Source organism: Strix uralensis, chromosome 3 (assembly GCF_047716275.1).
Source record: "Strix uralensis isolate ZFMK-TIS-50842 chromosome 3, bStrUra1, whole genome shotgun sequence".
Lineage (NCBI taxonomy): Eukaryota > Metazoa > Chordata > Aves > Strigiformes > Strigidae > Strix > Strix uralensis.
The window spans coordinates 84,076,265-84,100,075 of NC_133974.1; the positions used below are offsets into that span (position 1 = coordinate 84,076,265).

Consider the following 23,811-nt stretch of genomic DNA (forward strand, 5'->3'; position numbering starts at 1 on the left):
ACGAAAGCACCATGTAAGACAACTCAACTAATCAGTGGGACCAAGGCCAGTCAGGAAGGCAGGGCTGGTGTTGCTGCTGGGAACATGAAGAGTATGGGGAGGCTCTTGTGAGTTCTTAACTGATTTGCATTTATTAGTACTAAGTTACATATTAAAACATGCCTATGTGAGACAGACACTTACTCAGATCTTCAAAACATTCAGGTGCTGATTTCAATGGGAGTTATTATGTGTCTTCAAGGGGTGAGTCCTTGTCATCCCCACTGACTTTCAATCAATCATCTCCACAGTTTAGAAAATGATAACATACCCAAATCCTGCTTCATAGCTAGGAAAACCCTAGAACAAACCAACCAGTTAGGGGGAAAAAAAATGGTGGGTGCAGCCTGTGTGGTGAAATATGTGACTATCATCTCCTTTGAAAAGGCTAGAAATCAGGAAGGGTCCTTTCACTCACCCACCCACTAGACAACATCCAGCACACACAGCTGAATCCTTGCCTGGAAAAAACACTTCTGTATCTAAATATTTGTCACAGGATGAAACTGAAAAAACTACCCTGAACTCTGCACCTAATGATGATCTGTAGTACAGTTTTCCCCACTAAACACCCCCTGTATTTGCTCCAAAAAGTTGACTGGGATGAAGGGAGGAGTAGGCAGGAGAGAGAATTGGTTTTTACATTATTAGAGGCTCTCAGAGCCAAATCTGAACACCAGAGTAGACGAAGAGTTTGCATTCACAGCAAAGTGTCTTATAAGCATCGGCACATGCTAAAGAGGCTGCTGTGAACAGCAGCATCTGCTGAAAGCAAGACCAGGACTAGGACAGCTATGCAAACTGCAGCTGAGCATCAGCAGTGGGAACAGAGGGAAGCACGTACAGCTCTCACTGTGTTTAGTTAGGGAAGACTCATCCATTTCTCATCCCTCTGCATAATAAGTTCTGTAACCAGCATTTTTAAGAATAAATATGACTGCTACAAGGAACAAAGCAGTGGTGGCAGTAGTTGTGAGAGGCTGAGAGTCAATTATTTTATATATTGTATTTTCCACCAGAGAGGTCTGGATGAGATTGCTGTATTCACAAAACCGTGGACATCTTTTATTCTCCTGCCAATCGTAATGAGGCTTCTGGGTACATTCTGCCTATAACGTGACAGTACCTCAAGCCATCACTTCTGTAACAGGCAGCCCTTAATCCACATAAGATACAGTTGTTTTTCTTCCCATTGTTATGCTCTCTCCTGAAAGTCTAATAAGATTATAAGGAAGCTATAAAGCCAACAGCTTTGATCTCAGGCCTGACTCGAGGTTGTTGCTGCTTTCTTGGCCCAGTTTTAACATACCTCAATTAGTAATCTGTTGTAGTTACAGGCTCGTTTCAAAATATTTTAAAAACTAGTTAAGGTAAATTCACATGCCAAAGAAATGACATTAATCAGGAAGAGACATAAGTACTATTTCTGGCAACATTTCTAACCCTCTGAGCTAAGAACCCGAAAAGCTGCTGTCACAACTGTGAGCTATTTTAGAACAAGACTAGTAGGTGTGTGTGAACCATCGGCCCCTCAAATGTGCAGAATAGAGGGGATTAAGTAGCACCACAAATACCAGAGGGAGGGCAACAGAGCCAGAGCAAATACTCCCTCCTCCAGCACTCCTTACGTTGCTCCAACAGATGAAACTAAAAGCATTTGATGAAAGCCTGAAGACAGTATGGATGAAGACTAATGAGCAGGTGAATATATCTGTGTGTATTTTGCGCAACAAAGCCCATCCTCTGTCTGCAGTTTATAGACCTTTCCCAATGTTAACTGTAGATTTATTTAAGGAATAAAGAAACATGCATGTCTGTGAGCTGGTAATGACCTGGATATCGTAGCTCACCCGAATGAAATACCTTCAATACTAGTCCTTCTAAATGTGAAACTTTAGATGACAGTGGTTGTGAGCTAAGAGTCAAACTTTCCTCCCCTGCTCAGCTCTGGCAGACACAAGGCTGCACTGTCTGCTGGAACTGCCACCAGCCATGCAGCATCACCGGCAGCATTGTGGCGCCATGTCCCACGCCCTCCACCTCTTTCCCCTCAGATGCTGGGCACTGCAATGTGGTGCCCAGGAGGGAAGGGGCAAGTGGGGCCAGCTGCTTCCCTGGGCTTCAGCATGATCAGTGGTTCCTCCAGGCAGAGCCCTTCCTTGGCGTGACCCTCTGTCCACGCCGAGTGATAGCACCCAGAGGGAGCTGAGGGGACCCGAGCATCCAGGCTTGCTAGCATTGGAAGTATCTGATGAGAGATGCTTTATTAAGAGATTTTTATATTTTTCCAGATTTGAAACATATACTAAACATTTATGTATTAGTAGGTCTGATGAGAGATGCTTTATTAAGATCTGATCTTAATATCTGATGAGAGATGCTTTATTAATATCGAGATTTTTATATTTTTCCAAATTTGAAATGTATACTAAACATTTATGTATTAGTAGGTCTAGTGGTTGACTAGGATTATTAAGTAATTCTTTACAAATGCACATCTAAACATATCACTCGTATTTGAATAAATGAATGGTAATGTCACGTCGTTCTTCAAACTGCATTTTGTGCAGGATGCCTCCTAATGACAGTTTAAAAGAGCAATTTGATTTGCATAGCAATGTTCTGCCTTCTTAATGAATGCATTTATTGTGTAATCTAGTGTTAATGTTGGGTTTCTACTGACATTTACATGAACAGGTACACTGAATAATTATTTACATACATTATATAAGAGCATTTAAAATCTTGGTTTACACAGTGACATTTACTGATTAATAGATTAGTCAAAATCATGTGTACATGAGTGCAAATTGATAGTTTACATACACAACATAAACTTGAATCTCAGTTCTGTAGTGCACACCTCAGTGTAACATTACCTTTGCATTACTATTTCTGTGCAGCAGTTGGATGAGTGTCACTGCTCATGACACAGCAAGGGCTAGACTTAGTCCAGAGGAAGTTTCCTACCACCTGCACAGTTACCCCAGAGAACAAAACATGGACCACAGAGCACAGATTCTTGGCTAGTTTGCTCACGTTGGACATATATGAAACTATTAATAGAAATAAGCGTGAGGAGAAGACTACAATGCCTATCTGGCCACTACATCTCAAAGTCATCACAAAACCTGTAGGAATGTTGTACACAAGATGCAGTTGAGTGTGACAGAGCATGTGTTAGGAGCCCTGATCTCTTACCAAGTGAGCCAGCTCCCAACAGCCGTGCACGTGGTACATCCCCCTCATGCACACAGACGGCTGTGGGACTGCCTGTTCTGACACCATCTCTGCAGAAAACTAAAACCGTCTTCAGCACCAGTAGGCTCCAAGAGGTCCCAAAAATATCCTGACACCTTTTCAAGGAAAAGGACTGTGAAGCATCACCTAAGGAACAATTCTTCCAGCTTCTGAGGATCTTAAGTACTTCTCCCCCATGTAACTGAACGCAGACCTGCATCAGCCTGAGAGCTGGGGGCAAGGAACAAGCAATAATGCTCTAAACCACCCTCCATAAGAGCTGCTGTATCTCCATCAAACACAGAGGGAGGGGAAGGAGACCTGCCTTCAGTGCCTGAAGTTAATCCTGGGGAACATCTCCTTCTGGCCTCAGCAGTGTTGCACATGTTGGACAAAGTCTCCTTCCCCCTGACATGCCATATAATTGTATTCCTATCGGAGTCTCACTGACTGGTGGCTTCTTTGTGTTTAGGTAAGTTGTGAAGGTCTGTGTGAAGCAGTAAACACAGTAAGTATGGTAAGAAATGCCCTCTGTGCTGAAGTGAATGTATTTAGGGCATTTTTGCTGATAAACGTCTTGATGTCAGGAGGTGGCATGCCCACCTTGCTCCTTAGTTAATAATTTCTACTAAATTATTTTTGACAATTATAATAAATATATAAATTCTTTAAGACAAGAATAAACATATTTCACCAAGCTAAAGTCATGTTTTGTAGCTGTAGCAATTTATAACCTGAATTGTGCTACTCAGATTCTTTTTTTTTTGCCCCAAATCTTTCTGACAGTTGAAATGTATTAAAGGTAATTTAACCAGGTGGGTAAGTGACACAGTTTTTCCACAGTGAAACTTTTCTAGGGAAACCTTTTGTGAAGTAGCACTGAAAAAGATACTGACAGAAGCTTCCACTTAATCCCTTTTATGTCACAAAACACATTTTAAAAATATAGTGATTGAATACTGCCCTGGAGCACTTGCTTAATAAAAAGAAACCCAGGATGTAATTAAAGATATAGGATTATATAGAATAGATTCAGAAAAACAGGAATAGAGCTGTGCACTGCAAATGAGTGCTGCATTTTTTGCTTTTCTGGAGACCTCCCCAAGAAAAGTATTTTTAAGTATGGAGTGTCCACTCACCAAAAGAGATGATCTAACTTGGTTGATTGGTAATTTTCCAGATTTTAAAAAAACATGGTATAGCTGACTCCTTCAATTATTATTAAAATCTTTACAGAAGACTCTGTAAATAATTATCCTCAATATTCATACTTTCCATGTTAAGCTTTAGAAAGTCTGTGATAATATTATCTCTTTACATTAGCTACTAACTATGTAAGCCAGTACAAATAGGTGACACTGTTGCTGTATTTGTACTAGTGCCAAAACACTGTAATCAAGATTTTAAGATCTGGTGGAAAGTACGTGCAACATGATGACAGTTTTAGGAAGCTCTTGTGATATTTTTAGATGCATTTCTAATATCGCTGTGACGTATCTATTGCAGGCCCAGATCAAAATCTCTTTAATCTTTTCTCAAAAAAAAAAATCATAAATGCACATCAACTTTTCTATCATGTCCCCAAACATTAAAATTTGGATCATGAAAAAAATAGGGCAATTTTAGAAATATCAATGACTTACTAAACATCACACTAATTTGAGTGCATAGAAATGAAAGAAACAACTCAGAAGAAAACTACTACAGGAAGGGAATGTGCAAAGACTAGTAAAAAAGAGATGATGAAAGCCACTTTAGAAAGCAGAAGGAAGCCGCACACCAAGAAATAAGCTGTGTGGGCCACAAACATTTTGCACGACTGATTGAAAGAGGAAGACATAAAACCAAACGTTACAAACATCTCAACAGATAACAAAGCTAGAATGAATATTTAAAAGGACTGTTTTATCTTATAACACAAAATGCATTCAAAATCACACACGCTGTCTTTGCTTGCTTGTTAGTAAGACAAATCCTCTCTAAGGAGCATGTTGATAGAGGGCTAGCTAGCTTTGCTCACAGTTTTGTGCCAATACAGCAAGGTCACTTAGAAACTGTATTTACTCAAACTTCTCTACTGTTACTAAACGCCTGTGAACACAGGGAGTTCAAATACATTTAATAAAAATCTAAAATTAGGTGAGAAGTTAGACTTTACTGAAATAAAGATTATTTTATTAATAAAATGCCTTATCTATGTAACAGTGTAAACGGTACTTTGTAGTAGTCAAACAACTCAAAATTCCTAGTGAAAATGGAAGAATCCCTAATGAAAACCTAAGATGAAGAGCACATTCAGAAGCAATCTTAACCAAGCGTATTTTAATTAACCAGACTTTCTAGAAGAAGTGTTCTGAATGAATGAATAAGGTAGACTGAGAACAGACAAAGCTGTGGTCTCAAGAGGTGCAAGGTTCTCCCTTCCTCAGTCACCAGAATGAAGTGGCACAATGAACAAGAATACAGCCCTGAGGAATCCAGGACCCTTATGGATTGACTATTATTTAGCTAACTAGATGTTGGATGACTTAGCAGTTTCTTCCTCTTCTGGAGGAAGCCAGCATTTCAGTAGCCAGGCCAGGCGTGAATGAACACAAGCAATCAGTACCCATTATTTCAATGCAAAATTTGCTTTGCCCTATGAAATAAAGACTGGTATTAGTCATTTAGCCAACTACCAAAGTAAAAGATGTCCAGGAATGGCAGAAAACAAATTATTTTATGGAGGAAAGAGGCTCTTCATCTTGATCTAAACTTCTGTTGAAATTCCACATTAAGTGAAAAAATACAAATGGGTCTTTGCTTTAAGATGAGGAAAAGGGATTCCTAAAAATTACCTGATGGCCATATTGTGAGCTGCAGTTCCCAAAGCTCTTCGACCCAGTATACACAAGGCAAAGGAAAGTGTCACTAGAGGAGAATCCTCATCGCTGTCGAGGTGCTACAAAGTTTTAAAAATAGCATGTTATTCTAAATGCAAATACCATCTTTAAAAGCACTGCAATACTATAAACAGTAATATTCATAAAATTTGCATGTAGCTGGACCTCCACACAAAAACATTCTTTGCAATTAAACAGAACAAGAAGGAAGATCATTGCCATCAGAGGCTTTCTGCAAAATGCAAGCTTAATTTGCCCACTGGCTAGAACCAGAACATTTCAATCTCGGATAGCAAGAAGCCAAGGGAGGGGAGCTTTGTCAGTGGTGGGGGTTTTTTTGTTCGGTTTGTTGGTTTTGTTTTTTTTTTCCCCAGATCTGACATTCTAAAACAGAGCAGATTCCTTACTGCTGAGAGAGACTGCAACTGGAGGCAGACAAGCCCCTTTTCGTGGGACACAGTGCCTACGAAACACCACCACAGACTCCAAAAGAACAATCTATTTGGAAAAGTTTGGAGGAACAAACTTTTAGTGAATAACAATATATATCTAAATTGTATGCCACTGATGACACTGACCTCACATTTTAACAAGCAGTCAAAACATTTAATTTACATTTACTAGCTCAGGAGAGTTTCTTTACTGAAATTTTTGCAAAGAAAACTTTGCTATCAAGCAGGATGAAAAAACTGAAACAACCCCTCATAAATGTGCACCTTTAGGAGGGTACAGACTATTATTACAGTCCATGCAATGAGTGATTTCTTAGAGCTTTCTTTGACTCTCAAACTGAAGCCAATTATAATGGAGAATAATCCTTCTATAAAATACATTGATTTTCAGGGCTATGTGTACAGTAAAGCTTTTTATACATCTCATCTACATGAATTTTACCTCTATATAGTCAGTGAATCACAAAAACAGAGGTAAAAGAAAAAGGTGTAAAAAAATATAAATATGCATGTGTGTGTGTGCACATTAGTGCAGGCATTTGTTTGTCCTTTTAAGTCTAACTGAGAAGTTTCAAGTCTATTGGGCATCCCTAAATCTGTTATTCTATTTGAAGGTCTCAGCCACATAACAAGTGAAAAAGCATCATTTAAGAGTGGCTCTCCCTATCTGTGCAACTCTTCGTGTGTCAGAACTTGGGAGCTGAGACATGGAGATGGGAAAGAAAGGAGATGAAATATTCTCAGTAGGAGGAGATGGTGGGGAAGGCTCAGAGGACATTCAGTGAAAACAGTATCAATATAATGATATGCAGAGGAACTAGTGAAATGGTATTCAGGGTTAGAGACATGAGAAGGAACCGAAGTGGAGAAGAAACATTAAGATTCAGCAATGCTATGCCAGCTAAGGTCAGTGGTAGCAAATGGGATGTGCACTCAGTGATCCTGAATGAAAAATGCACAAATAACAGCGCATGGTGGCCAGGAAAGATACACTTCTCATTTTTTGCCATAATCAGCAAAAATCAGAAAACTAAATCAAAGGAATATGCGTGTTTGAAACTGTATTCTCCCTCTGGGCTATTTTGAGTATTCCATGGAAATACAGTAGTGCATTTCCAACAAATGACTGCTGACCATGAGTAATCTTAGTGGCTCAAAGCATGGGAATGCATAGCTGTAAACCTGCCCTTGACCTTCCAGAGCTGCGAGGCAATTTCACACAGTTTTGTGACATGGTTCACGTTTGAATTATGAGCTCCCAGAGGTGACCTATGCTACCAGTGAGTTTGCTATGCACTTCCCTACCATTTGAAGACTGTACCCAAATATAGGCAGATTTTCAGAAAGGATACACAAACATCACGGACATTTGGCAAATGCACCCAGACACTGGGAACACTGAAGGAACAGTAATGCTCTGATGACATTCCCTGAATTGACTCTGCTCTAGCAGTACTTCTGTGAGCACTTGTTATATCCATGCTTTCTAAAGCTGATGAAATTAATGGTGTTGGAAGTGTGTGCAATAAGGAATTGGTTCAGTATTCAAAAACTAACACTCCTTAAAACTCTAGTTTTTGCAGAAGGATGGTCTCCAAAATACGTTTTTTCCATTCCACAAAACATATATTTTCCTTTTATGTTAAATCTGACATCTTAAATAAATTTTATTGTATTAATCCTGAGCAAGCAAAAGAGTAAACATGCATCATTTAACTCCTATCACGAGAATTAAAACTACTACTACTAAAAAAAAAATAATTTGCAAGCCTTACCTCCACCCTTTTTCTAGCACAGAACTGAATCCAATCCAGATAAACACTGCAGAAACTGGCTCTTGTTATTCCTTGGAGACATGGAACATAATCTTCATCGATGTTAATGTTAAACATTGCAAGGTCACGTTCAATATAATGCCACTTTGCGTAAGGCTGCAGTATCTTTTGCATGGATTCATCTTTTATCCAGTCAAGGATTTTGGGGGAACTTGCTGTAAAGTATATTATACTCTGTTGAAAAAATGCGCAAACATCAGTCACTCTATCTCTGATTAAAGCAGATATATTTTACACAGAAGAGAATAAATCAGATAGGACCACATTAACATATTTTTCCTATTTTTCACTGCTTGGCATCATTGCTTCACAAAACTGCTCAAGTTAGAAAGATTATAATAATTGATATCTAAATAGCAGACAACAGAAAAAGAAGTCATGTTTTTAATACCCTTCTGCCTTACAGGAGAATTAATACAAACAATAGACTATGATAAGAATACAGAATTCCAGCATTCAAATGTGTTAATTACTGAATATTAGTGGGGTTCTAGAGTCTATGACCAAGAAGGTGGTATTGGTAAAAGTTTAGGCGTATTTTGAAAAAAGAGTAATAGATGGTCACATGCTCAAAATAGGACTCTTTTTCCTCCATGGACTTCCTGTTTTATGGGGATGAAACTTTCCTAATTCTTTAACAAAAACAGTTCCATCATGATTTAACCACAAACATGAGATTTGACAGATGTGTACAACACAAGTCTGAAAAACCTTGTTTTAATTGCTGTTTTCTTTCTGCATTTAGTAGTGTCATTATTTTCGTTATTTGTCGATGAGGCCAATAAAGAAGCTGATAACTGATGTTATACTGAGGTTGCTTTTAAAGCACTGAAGGAGCATCATTCAGAAGGAGCTCTTCTACCAAATGCAGAAATATTAAAAAGCAGCAACACTCATATCTCATATCTGTGCCTGAGTTTCTGAGTTTAAGTTCTTCCAACCACTGTCTGCAGCCATTAAAATAATAAATAGAATAATAATAAATACAATAAAATAAAATATTAAAAAAATCCAAACCAAATTTAAAGCGTACTTTCAAAAGAATATGAAACTTAAGGAGAAGTTCCAGTGCTGCAAAGGAAAGTGGCATCAGCTGGAAAGTCCCATTATAATGTTTTATGATTAAAATTTTTTAATAAAAGATATTAATTTAGAATTGGATTCCAAAGCAAACGAGGGGCAAGTGAACATGACTGAAGATGATGTAGTTCTACTTCACCCATACAATGGAAATATTATTAAGCAAATAAATGTATAAAATAAAAATATGATGGATTAAAAAGGGCAGAAGCACTACCAGCCCTTTTAAAAATCCCAGATGCCCTCCCCAGTTAATCTTTCAAGTTGTACGAAATACACAAACAAGAGGAAAATTAAGCTCCAGAGGAAAAAGACAAGTCAGACAGATACAGACTGAGGATGGACCCTTAATTTCTTGGCATGTGGAGAACAATACACTCTTTTAAAAAGATGCACGCAGAAACAATAGGAGCTGAAAACACAGTGCTTAGTGAATCCAGACTTCTTGAATACTAAAAGATGTTTAAATAAGAATATATTGAGAAGAGATGGAGGAGACACAAGGGAAAAATATCACAGTAGTTGGGCAGGAAATGATTTCAAAATGTATGCAGAAGGGCTACAGAAGCTGACCCACTTTATTTGTGGAGAATAAAAATCCTTTTATAAGAAGAAATACGGGCCTTTCTAGGCTGCCAGTGAAACTGCAAATGAAATAAATACATTAGGAATAAGACGCTCAGTGCAACTCATTGTTTAAAAGACCAAAATGGTAATTATTCTTGAAGGATAGGAGAACTGAAACAAAGCAGGCTCTTCGTTGATTTTCAAAATAGAGAATTATTACTCTCACCTGTGTTTACAAAGCAGCAGATACAGCTGAGAAAAAAAAAAATCAGACTCGCAATCAGACATAGAAATAGCAAAAACTTCTGTCACCTAATTAAATTCTACTTAGTAGCTCTTCCTAGATATGTTTTGTGCACAAGTACATCCGCAACTATATGGCAATTCAGAAATAATATGGTAAATATTTACAATATTGTAAGCTGCAAAGAATAAACTAGAAGCACTCCAAATGCTCAGTGCAATGGAAGTGCTGCAGAAACTCCAGCCTAAGTGTTTTCCGTGCTTGTGATTTATGTGACCTGAAGACTGCATTAACTAGAGTTCTTCTTACAATTAGTCTCCTACACAGTTAAAAAGAACGTGTCAGGGCTTTAAAATGTTCACAGTGAAATTCCGCAGGGTCTTTACAGCTCAAGATTCCCTCATAAGAGCAAGCTGGGGAAGGAATGAATTCTCACCTCTGTTTCTGATATTATCTGCATGTAAGTACTAAATAAACGGGGTAAAAGCAGATCTGATACATAATATAATCTTCGCACCTTCCAAGGCTGTACTAAGGATTTTACCAAATCTTATCAAAGATCCTGTTTATGGAAGAAATGAGTAACTTGAAGAATACGAGAAGGAAATCTCCATAATAGCTTTCTTTTTGGAAGTGTCATTCTAAGGAAGGGATCTCCTGAGCGCACTCTCCCTTCACTGAAGGGAGCCCCAGCCCAGGCTAATATTGACGCTGCCAACAGGTTATTATTATTTTCTGTTCATCCTTCCCGAAGAAGAGAAGTAGATTAAAAGACTGACACCTTTCTGAGAATGAAGATCTGTCGATGCAGTGTTATAGTACTGGCTCAACTAAATCCAACCAAAAGAGATTGAATTTTCGCACCTTCAAACCCATAGGTGGTGGCATTAACAAAATCTGCATACAGTGGAGATGGAGCTATAGCATACCTCAGTAGTGTGGAGATCCTTTAAACCACCTCCTTTTTACTCAAAACAGGATCAATTAACCACACCTGTATCACACTGGGACAAAAGTTTGTCTAAGCCATCTTGTCAGCTTCTTCTCAGGTATGTCCAAAACCTGAAGCCCTGAACTACCTTTTGGTTAAGTTTTACTTCCCATGTGATGAACCTCACACTTTACACAAGTCCTCTACATATTAGTCGATTTAAAGGCACTAAGTTCCAGTTTACAAAACACGGTTCTCCACTGCTTTAAACTAATAAGCTGCTGATTTGATTGCAGTTGAGACTGGGATTTTTTTCAGTCTCATACACCATCAAAAGCTGAGTCATCTATCAGCTTGCTTCAGTTTATGTTCAGGTTATTCAGGTTGCCTTTTAAAGTAAAGTGAAGCAATTGTAGTAACATATTCATTTCAGTTTAAATAAGGGTTTGTTTTTCTTAGTTTAGATAAATTGCTTAAAAACAATTTAATTTATAGCCACAAAACCCCCTTCTAAGACAAAAAAATCATGCTCGCTTGCAGTTTTGTTTCTAATTAGTTAATTAAACAAAGCAGGTTGGTTACCAGGCCCTATTGCCTGTAAAATTATTTCACAAAGTAATCGACTGGACGATCAAAGCAGCTTTGTGAGGCAATGATCTTGTTTTTACTGCATTGGCTCACTTGCAAAAAAAGGTGATTAATTTATTTACAACAGGTCTCTCTCTAAGGTTGACAAGATTTTCACAATTGCAGAGATGTAAGTAGGAAGGAGATGTCAGGGATAGTTGGAAGCTTTAGTGAGTGGCTTCATGGTAGTACCACTGGCATAGGAGGCAGCATTTGGCTCTTGTTTCAGTAGAAGACAATAAAGCTCAGCAATTTCTTCATTTGCTGGACTGGAAACTGTTTGGCACAGGACGGAGATGTCTTGCTAGACTATAAGGTTTAATTATTTTGACAAATGATTATCTTGTGGTCATTGTGATCTTAATAACTGCAAATATAGAAGTGATGTAAAGGAACTGCTGTTTAATCAACGGAATACAACAACTTCAAATGTGTTGTGGTATATATATAAAACAGCAGGTAAGAAGGAGGTTTGTACTACTAAAAAAGCACATTTGAGAAACAGCTCTTCAGAGATTTCCCAAGAACTTCATGCTTGTTGATCTTTTTTTTTTTTTTGCCAGAAAAAACAGAGGAAAGGCCAAGTCAAGAAGAAATAACAAACTGTCAGTGAGTTTTGCTTTGTAAGAATGCTTCCTCTCACTTTATCGCTAAAGGATCTTAACTCACCTTCTTGATTTCTGCTTAAGCATGCCTGCGATTTTCTGTACTAACTGTAAGTGGTCAGAATCAAATGTAGCAAAGGGAGATATGAATTAATTATCCCTATCTAACATGAAATCAGTCTGACTGCCAGTAGTGCAGATGAATAAATATAAAGCCAAAAACTTCAAACACTCTTTCTTCTACAGACAGTCAGCATTCTATTTGACAAACCTGCCTAGGAATGAAGTACACTTTATCAAAGAGTTTACCTTTATATAGTATCTGATAAGTATTCTCCGCAGATCGAACACTTGCAGCATTGTTGCAGCGTTGTTATCAATGATGCTATACCCTTCCAGGATGTACTGGGTTCGTGTTATTTCCCACGTCAGCCATCGGAGGTTAAAGGCTGCATTACATGATAACAAGTGAGGCAAGTGCCCGGGCTTACAACAGCAGCAGCCTTCATTGTCTTCATCTCCTTCTGTTATAGCTTCCACTTCTCTCTGCTGGCAATATGTCCCTTGGCAGTGAGAAAAAGAGAGTATGCTGCCAGTTATTGGGGGATGAGGAAACAAAGGACTTCTTCCAAGCTGAAAAAGTATGATTGAAGGCTCCACGCACTTAGCAAAAATCTAATAGAGCTACGGCAACAACTTAGATGTGCCAATTGATCCATGTGCAGTAGCAAACAAAGAGCTGTACATTACTTATTTACCATCACCTTTAAAAGCCAAAAGGGCCTGATCTAATGTTCTAGGCCTAATGGTTCTGAGCTGAGCTAAACTACAGACTACATCTTCTGCCTTAATAAAAACTCACCAGGAAGCAACACTAAAGAGTCTCGCTCCATCAGGCACATTAAACAAATTGATCCAAGTCTCAGTCTGCTTCTTCAAATATCATACAGGATGCAAACAAAGGTTTTACAGTGTGCCAGAGCACTTGTAAAATCTGGGGTTTAGCAAACTATCTTGGAAAGCAGGTTCCAAAAATAACATCCACCAGGATGTTCTCTCTCCCACCGGTATAAAAGCTACTCTGGATCAGACATCTCTAATGAATAGCACTAGTGGCAGTACACCATGAGGACAGAAAAGCTTTCTAATTAGCCTATTAAACAGGCTTTAGATCAAAATAGTGTAAATCTTTCTGAAAAAGATATGTTAACTCAAAAAGAAGTCATGAGGCAGATGCAGAAACAATAATATATATTTGCTCACCAGACTCTGAATTTCTGGCCGGTGCTGTGCACACTAGACGGTCAAGCAGAGCCCTTTGGGATTTGAAATTTATGAATGTGGTTTCTACACCATGTAGGGCACTACAAATCAAAACCAAGGTGGACACTCATGTGCTTCCCACTCTGTTCTCAAAATAGATGAGTTCTATGTTCTCAGTGTATGGATCTTTTAAAATTTACTCTCTGTGGGCTGTTGCAGAACTTACTCTCCACTGAATTTGTACATAAATCATCTTTCAAGGCCATCTCCTATGATGCAAGTTACACATATGTCTCACATGGGCCTTCCGCCAAAGGTTCAGTATCACCCCATAAGAGAGCTGGCTCCGTCAGCTTCCAAACGGTCTCAATAGGAGAGGAAAGTGCTAGACGCTGCGCTGCAGTGCAACAGCTATGAACCCCCACCGCCAGGACCAACAGACCTGTTCTGTTGTGTCACTGTAAATGGGAGAAGAATTTGGCTATGTTCATCATCTGAACGTTGGACCAGGAAAGAATACAGCGTCAGCTCCAATTCCCTGCAGTTTGCCAACACCCTGAAAGAAAGCCTGGAGCAAGGCAGCATCCCAAAGGCCTTTCTGTGGAGCATCATGACAGTTTCTGTGCCCTTGACTGTCTATCCTGGTTCCACCACAAGTGTCTGGCCAACAACCTGTGGACTTTAGTTTGTACCAACAGAAGTAGCACCCAGAAAATATTCCTTTCTCTGCACTAAGAAAAGCTTTACAAAATATGTTAAAGTATTGGTTTTCACCTTCTCTTTTTTGCCTGTACACCTTCTAAAATGTATCCAGCAAGCAAAAACATACAAGAAAAAAGAAGAATAGAAAGATCTGAAGGAAACGTGTGAGAAAAAAACAGGATTGCAGCCCTAAGAGATTGGGGACGAAAGATCCAGTATATTCCAGTGTTCTCCATCCAGTTTTCTATGAGTTAAAATTTACACTGTGTACCCAGTGTTGCTCACACACTGATATGTATTCCTCCTTGAACTTCAGGGATACACAATGTGACAAATTATTAAATGTCTTCAAGTCACCCAAATATAAACATCTTTCAACACTGCCACAAAGTACAAAACATGACCTATCAAACTGACATTTCCAGTCGGACCTGACATGAACTGGACTGCTTCTGCTTCATATTTCACAGATTTCTACATGAATTAACACTTACTGCTCAACAGCAAAAAAAGCAGCAACTGCTTTGGGTCAGTGGATGCTTTTCTGAAGTCAAGTCAAAAGATATCATACTCAAACTGAAGTAGGGAAAGGCATATTCCTTTGTACATAGCTCAAAAAGAGTAAAATAACTACTCCACACTTGTGCTGTTGCTATTGCTGTTATGTTTATTTTTTAAAGTTTAGAGGTCTCTCAATATTAAACTGAATTTAAGAGAAGATACATCTTCATCCCAGGTGCTAAATTAAGTATTACCAAATGTTTGTAAGTGATGAAAAACACAAGCTTAATAAACAACTGCCACTGATCCCCTTACAGCTAAGGGAATTGAAGATGGCTTTGCTCAGTCTATGTAACTCTATTCTTAAATAACTTTTTTTTCTTTTCGTATGGAAATAACACATTTCATTCCTATGGAATGCTGACTGTTTCTATGTGCTCTCTGTATTTTCTCTATTAGTAAATACCAAATGCTATTACTGCAGATTCTGTAATTACCAGTTTTCTTAATCCACATATTTTGTAAAATATGGGCCCTAAAGAAGATGGCAAGGCAAACAATAGGTGAATTTAAGAGGCCCTCAGTGTTTGAGGGAAGCTGTCATCACATGCATAACAAACAGAAGAAGATGCCAGAACAATTATTTGCATTCTCAGCTAATACAACAGGTAAAAATGTCTCCAAGCCATCTTTGTTAGGTGATTTTAATCAACTAAAGTTAAAATTATATTACAGTGGGCACAATCCACATTGAACTTAGGGAGTGAGAGTCATTCTAACTGGGACCAAGTTATTAGAAAAGCAACCAAAGGAGCTCATGTGGTCATTTTGCAGATTTATTCCAAAGAATGAAATCAGGGCTGTGCTCTTCAACAACTGTCAAACATGCACTTGCTTAACAAGAGCTGTTTGATGGACTTGGGTACTACCACCTCGGGGATTTGGTGTCTTGACTGCTTGCAGAGCCTCTGGAGTATCCCTGTTAAATTTAATCTGAGCCATGGCCAGTGCTCTGACAAAACGCTGAATTTCTATTCCTATCATCATGCTGCTGATTAGTATCTAGTATCTAGTAAAAGGACTCAAGTCTGCAAAGACAAAATGCAGGCTTGATGCTCAAGTACACGTTGGTTCTCCCCAATTCTTGCAGTCAGTTCTAGAAAGACTGTCAGTCATTTTCTTTTGTCTTTAATTGAGCCTTACTTTAATCCATAATGCACTGGCTGGACTTCAATGCCACAGATTTGCATGCTACTCTGAAATTTCATTTCACCAGTGCCTACATCAATCCTTTTGGTTCATTACTCTAGACGTGGGTACTGCAGAGACTAAGAGCATGTGCTCAGCTTTATGCATTGAGCCAAAAGGGACAAGTCACAGTAAATGAAGTTAAGTGTTTATGTACATCTTTTACAGAAGGGTAACCCTAAACTTTTGTGTATATGTTATAAGCTGATAATTTAAATGGCAATTTTTATATTGCTTCTCAAAAAATTATAAAGTTCAAGCCACTCTGAGAGAATTATTCATAAAATCAAAGAGCAGGGAGCAGAACGTGCACTTCAGTTCTGCAATGTAATTAAGTGTAGTGCCATTGAATATTAAAATACAGGAAAATGTTTTCACTGGTAATTAGTAATTTTAAAATCTGATAGAAAACATTTTTTTCACATTTCTTTCTGCAGTAGAAAGAAAATAAGCTCTTGCGCTTCACTCAAGCTTAGACATTCACTGTGATCCTTGCTAGTGTAGATGAGACCAATTAATTTGTAAGATATCTAATACTAGATGGTTGCCAAAAACCCATCAATGCAAAAACATTGTCAGCTGAACAAAGCAAGGTCACTCTATGTGAGCTCAGGAGAAAACCAGGGTGAGAACTTGGAGCTCTTTCTATTTTCCTGATGCATCAGGATTTGAGGACTGACCCGTGCTCTGCCAGAATGATCTGACCTAAATGGAAATGAGAAAAGTGAAACTGAAGACTGTTATCTTGCTTCTAGAGGATACCTAAAATATACCTAAATGACTACCCCAGCCTTCTAGAACTTAAGGCTGAAATCAAAGTGTGTTTTGAATCCAATTTTGAAAACTCAGTAAGTGAAAAGCATTTTTCAGTTCTGAAAGGGGCAGAAAGAAAATCCCGTAACACAATCACATACTTCTAAAAGCAGTTTTAAGTTCCATAAAACATTTCAGTTTAACAACACATCCAGAATGGGGACTAATTATTGTGGCTGAAGATAGCAATATCTTGAGCACTAAGGATTGCTGACATATAATAAGCAACTACGGTGTCAATGTACAGAGAAAGGATTCATAGGGCTCATGCACTAACCCCAAAGCAAAGATGTTAAGAAGATCATAAATCACTCTCCTGTATTAGGCACTTCAAGCTTTAAACTCTGTGACCCCAACAACCAGTTTTGGACTAGGGGATTTTATATTTAAATTACAAATAAATGCAGTACACTGGAAACATCTGACTCTGCTCCATCAAGCTCTGCTGCAAATCTGAGTATTCCCAAATTCTGATGGATAAGGCTCAGGATAGCAGCTCGATAAGCAGCAAGTTCTCACCCAAAGGAAGCACTAAGATCATAATTACAGCCATTGAAAGGCCACCCTCTCCTGAAAAAAAAAGCATCATATCTAGCTCTAGAAACACAGAAAAACAAATACTTCAAAAAGGAGTAAACTGAGCTCCCAAATGGAGCATGTTCTGGAAACTAGCAACTGTTTTGGCTCATTCCTGCTCTTTTCCTTCTGGAATTGGGATTAAGAATAGTAATTTACAGGCTCTGATAGTCTCAGGTTGTTTCAAAGAAAAATCTCAGGACTTAAAAGATGTATCAATTTCTCAAACATCAAAGGTATTAGTTATAAAACTGTGGTTTGGTTTTCAGCTGCTTCAGGTGCTTGTATGCCTGAAAAATAGTCTGGTTTTCAAATCAGATCAGTTAGTCTAATAACAGGCATCTCCTCTCCTCAGAAACTTTTCCTTTTCTTGGGCCACAGAGACACATTATGGAAGCCCAGGTGGAAGAACGCATTCTCTAAGGATGCTAGTTGTTAAACCTTCAGCTACCAAACACCACGAAACCCTCTCATTTCACCTCTTTTGGAGTGCAATGCAAGAAACAACATTTTGTTTCTGGCAAAGACTTTTTCTCAATAAAAATGTTGCAGTGCACCTAACAACATTCCCTTTCCTTCCAGAAGTCTTCTCCAGTACACCCATATACACATATAAAATTGTGAAAGGGAGGAAAGGGAAAAAACATCAAATACCTATTCTAGTTTGTGTTACAGAGACTCTTCTAAGCCTATTTGAAATTCATAGATGGCTTAGACTGCTGGAGCATTATTAGGAAGACTTGTACATCACAGATTCCCTGCATTTAACAAAGTATCCTCTTCCCTGTTTCATGCCATTCTTCCCAATTAAATCACCAAAATTAAAGAAATCCCTTTGCATCCTTTCTGTTCATGCCTCTAATATTTCTGAGCATTGTGTCTCTCAGCCTTTGTTCTTTCCCACAATTAATGTACTTTTGTTTTTTAACCTTTTCTCCAAAGAGATGTGTTAAAAATGGCTGTCTTTCTTTGAACTTGTAATTTATCGATACCTTTAAATGTCTGGTGCATACACTGAACGTACTTCAGGTGTGGTCTCAGGAAAGACATGAAGGTGGGCACTTCTATTTCCCAACAACAAGAAGTGATTTGTAAAAGCAAAAAGTGAAAGTTGCAACCACTCTTTAAATCAAGAATGATTCTTGCTAGTGCTACAGAGCCTTCAGACACAAAAAACAAACACCAATAAATATTCCTTACACTGGTCATGTAATTGCTACTGTAATAAAACTATACAGCTGTATCGGGTCTGGCTGAGCCAGAATTGGTTTTCCCCTGTAGCAGCCCTCATGGTGCTGTGTTTTATGCTGGGAGCTGGCAGGGTGTTGATAGCACACTGGTGTTGTGGCTACTGCTGAGTGGTGCTTACACAGCACCAAGGCTCTTTCTGACATTTCCCCCCCCACAGTGGGACGGGGTGGGCAAGATCTTGGGAGGGGACACAACCAGGACAGCTGACCCGAACTGACCAAAGGGATATTCCATACCACATGACGTCTGCTCAGTATAAAGCTGGGAGAAAGGAGGAAGGGGGTGGGGTCACCCTTGGTCCTCCGAGGCAACCACTACGCGTATCGGAGCCCTGCTTCCTGAGAAGGCCCGACATCGCCTGTTAATGGGAAGTAGAGAATAAATCTGTTTTTTTTTTTTTGCTTCCGCGCGCAGACCTTTGCTTCGCTTTGCTTATATTAAAACTGCTGTTGTTTTACCCACAAGGGTTGTTTTGTTTTCCTATCTTATTTTCTTTCCCTTCTTTGCCCTATTGAGAAAAAAAGGGGAAAGGGGGGGGAAGTGATAGAGCGACTTGGTGGGTACCTGGCATTTAGCCAAGGTCAAACCACCACAACAGCATACACATACACTGCAGAAATGAGTAACTGTCCTTACTCCTTAGACGACATTCTGTGCCTGAAGTGTATACCCTAAACTGGCTGCATTCATACACCATTTTGTGTGGGAAATCAGCTAGCTAACACAGAGAAAGCCCCACAGGTGATCCCATCCTGCTGTCACAGCTGCCTTCCACTACATACAATTACATCTGTGTCTGCTCTGCGCTTCTTTCCTTGATTCATCTAATGAAGTTCCAAGTGAAGCATGAATATTGCACGTGCAACATGCAGTAACAAAAAATCACATCAGAGATTTAGAAGTTAATTACATGATTGAAGAATAGTGGGCATGAGTTAGAGGAAATAGCTCCTCAAGATTTCAGCATCACCATCCGTAAGTAATTTCTGCACAAGTAACACCTAACTGGATATTCTCCAGAAGACATTTTGTAGAGGCACAGACTAAACAGAAAAATATTTCAAGTCTTCCTTGTTCTAGAGGGAACTCGGGGGAGCTAGATATTTTGACACTCTTTCTGCTTGTTCCCCGATTGTGGGTTTTCCCTTGTCTCTTCCTTTCAAATTATATGATACATTATCCATTTCTTCTGGCAGGCTGCTTTTAGCATACCACTGCGGTTTAACACAGACAGTAGAGTTAAGTTACCGAAGAGCTTAATTTCCCCACACCAACGTGCAGCTACCTGGAAGTTTTCACCTAGACTGAGCTCATTACCACCCCTTCTTCATTTTCAGTAAGGGAGAGTTGGGCATCTCCTCTCAATGCCTGGAGGTACTGAGGCTCCCCCTTGCTTTACACACAGGATGGATGACATGATGGAGGCACATCCCCTCTCTGTCCATAGAAAGTGAGAATGAAGAACCAATTCATACAAGGTGTTTAATTTGAACAGGACTAAAGATGCATGAGAGGAATCCCAGCTTTACTGACTTCTTTCAGTCTGCCAAGTCTGTATCTTCTTACCCTGTCTGCAGGGGTTTAGTTAGTTTTTTTCATTTAAAAGCTGAGCCAAATGCTTCTACTACACACAGTTAGAAAGGCATCTGGATCAGTCATTTATAACGCCAACTCTCAATTAGGCTGGACCACAAACTGGGAAGGCAGTACCTCCTGCCTGCAGTACACTTAAATTCAGAAGAGTCTATGACCCCTTCTTTGGGCACTACTGTGGCAGTATTGCCAGCACAGCTTTTCAGCTACCACAATGAGAAACACCCATAGGAAAACCCAGAGCTCCACAATGCAAATATTGCTTTGGGTTTACTCATAAACAGAAAACAGTCACAGACACAGAGCACACTGCTGTGATTCACTCATTTCCAAAGAAAACATAGACTTCCAATTTAAGGAACAGCAGATTTTTAGGGCCCTCAATTAAAATTACTTGTTTGAAATTGAAGTTAAGCAGCCAAAGCTCAAAAAATTACAGATTTCAAGTTCCTCCTCTAGCTCTTTTTTTCCTCTTTGTGGGAAACCATTCTGTACAATGAAAGGAATCAGGGTCCTATGTGAAAAACAGTGCATGACCAGAGAACTAAAAATAGGAATGTAAAATGCCCAAGTCAGAGGAAATGATCGTAGTGCTTAACAACTGTCTCCTGACTTCGTAACCACCAGGTTCTCCCAGGGCAGTTTGCAGAAAAAAATCCTACTGTGTTCAGTTGTACCCCACACCAGCCATTTGTGAGATTTGAAATGGGGAAGAAGTGACTAGTCCACACAGGAGATGGCTCTTGGTGCTGCTGGGGGGCAGTCCGCTCTAACCTCCTGCCCCTGCAAGCAGTGATCCCGCTCAAAGGAAGGAGCAAAGAAAACCTTCCAAGGAAGAGCTTCAGCTCAGTCTCAGCTTTCACAATGCTTCCTTGGGACAGCCCATCCCTTTATGAAGCCTCTGCCTTCACGTCAGCCCTTCTGGCTCCTTTTACTTAGACTTAGGGTCTGTGTCTGGGCACCCTTGCGTAAGGCCTACAGCCTCACCAGAGCAGCCTGGCTCCTTGTGGACACAAGGACAAAACCTGTTACAGGAAGGGCATGGTACTGCAGCACAGTTTATCTAAAGCACACCAGCCCTCATGGGTTACCTGGAGAAACCACCAAGCCTCTGGTGTCAACACACCACCTCAGCAAGTCTCCACTGGGCACACAGCAGACTACCTGCCCACACTCTGCAGTCCATGAAGCTCCTGTTATAGTCTGTGTCAGGCAGATCCATCTCATCTGGCTTGTGCCTGGTTCCCCTCTGGGATCCTCTGTTCCTCCTACTCCATCCTTAAGCAGGTTTGCAATTCATGTGGTTTCCCTGGCACCCATTCTGCACAGTACAGTGGGGTTCAACTTTCACAAGGCATATCAAATGCTACGTATTTGAGCTCTTCTTTCCTCAGGTATGTTCCTTTACTCAATCCTACATGGCTTCTTTGCTCCAGGCCAAACTATGTAATAACAATACTCACACACTCCTAGTTTCTCTTCCCATAGTATGTCCTTTACCAGGAGAAAATATTCTGAAAGCTGGAGAAAGGAGAAACCTTCCTTACATACCATGTCTGTGAGGACACAAACTACACATTTTCTCTTATTCTTGGAATAGCATCATCCAGTGAGTTCAGAGAAGAGAACAGGGGGAGTCCATTTTCCTCCCAATTCCACCCTTTTCCTCTCCTTCTAGTATTGGGGAATCTCTTCCCCTGGTGATACTCTGAGGGTGAGGAGGAATAGGGGACTGGATTTGTACTGAATATGAGATAATCTAGGTGAGATTCCCATTCCCATTTTCCCACTCCTCTCTTCATCCAGTAACTTGTCTGTGCTTTCCCAGTTCACCGTTTGCTGTCGCCTTCTTGGTCCAGGTCTTTTGAACACTCAGGTAATGGAGCTGCTTTACAGGCTGCCAGTCTCCTCCTGAGGATCATGAGAGACTGGAAAAGGGGATCTTCCTGATGACAACTCAGCTGTCTCTAAATGGCAACTCATGAAACACATGAGAGGCTGCGGGTCTCAGCCCCAGCTGAATTTAAAGACCTGTTGCAGCCAGCAGACACATTGGATTTATTCACAAAGCAAATAGCTACAGTACTAACACTGAACAGTGTTAGGCAATCTGCATGGAAATGTCAGTTTCCAGACCCATTTCGTTAGTTAGACTGTGATTTTTAGGGAATACAGAGATGCCCTGACAGGTGGCACACAGCAATTTTTGAGCTTTGCTCTCAGATCCAAATGCAAAATGGCACTCGCTTGGTAATGAACCATCCTGGCTCAGTCAAACAAAGTCTTCCCAAACCACTTTGCAACTAAACTATCCAGTTGTTCACCGTTCAACTTCCAGTTCATTAAGCCCGTCTGCTAGGCCTCTGATCTTGTTACCCAGCTAGCATGTGGTTTGAGGATTCTCTTGTATTTTTTCATCTTTTTCTAAGATTTACTTTTCTTGAACTGCCTGGGGATGGTGATGATGGAGGGCAACCCAGCATTTGATGGCAACTGCATAAAGGAAAAAAACCACTCACAAAACTCATGTAATTTAAGAATGAAAGTCAGATTTCTTTCTTCTGTTTGTTTCACATCCTACAGTGAACTATTTTAACAGAAAAGGATGATCAGCAAAGATAATTTTCTTCAAGTTAATGGAAATGTACGTGGTCCTACTTACTCAAAATCCCAACAAATCTGAACAAAATGTCAACATTGTTCAAGATATGTCTCTTCTTTAACATACATAAATCCCTCCTGGAAGTCACTTTTCTTTTCGGATCTGCAGAAATGAACGAACTATTTTTTTGTTTCAGAAAGTTTCCATAAAGGATTAAAACTGTGAGCAACCTAAGAGGAACCAAAAATGACAAGCTGACTAAAACTGTCTTAAAAAAAAAAAAAAAAAAAAAAAAAAAATTATCTCAGAGATTTACCTGCCTGCGAAACCAGTGGTACTGTAACTAAGAGATTTGAACTGCCACACTATTGAACTGTTCTTGCAGAACAACATAAATCTGCATTTGTTTGGCCTGGATTTGAAAGAAGTAATAGCAAATTCCAAATCTACCCAAAAAAAAGCTTTCCACCTGTGGACTCTATAGGGTACTTAACCTCAGTACTTATCCCTGACAGAGCAGCACCACTACTTACCTTAGGGGCACACAAGGAGAACATAATACTTGCACAGATGTCTCTGAAGTTGAAGAAAGCCAGAGCAACACATACATCATCATGAACAACAAGAAATTATAAGGCTGATAAACAAGTTCTTTCTCTTCCTTTCCAGTTGCTTTTTCCTACAATTTGCCTTTGTACTGAATAAGTATCTCTTCAGGTACTACGATACCAAGCTGTTTCAGGTGTTTACTGTTTTCTAC

General features: G+C 39.5%; 1 protein-coding gene across 2 annotated transcripts in view; it reads right to left on the reverse strand.

Moving 5' to 3' along the window:
- Positions 1–23,811, reverse strand: part of PCNX2 (pecanex 2) — a 161,367-nt gene that overhangs the window by 12,723 nt on the left and 124,833 nt on the right. For both annotated transcript variants that reach the window (XM_074863133.1, XM_074863134.1), the window contains 3 exons: positions 12,812–13,065; positions 8,389–8,622; positions 6,117–6,220 (listed from right to left, as the gene is read on the reverse strand). In XM_074863133.1, coding sequence (XP_074719234.1) covers positions 6,117–6,220; positions 8,389–8,622; positions 12,812–13,065 — 592 coding nt within the window. The remainder of the gene's footprint in view (positions 1–6,116; positions 6,221–8,388; positions 8,623–12,811; positions 13,066–23,811) is intronic.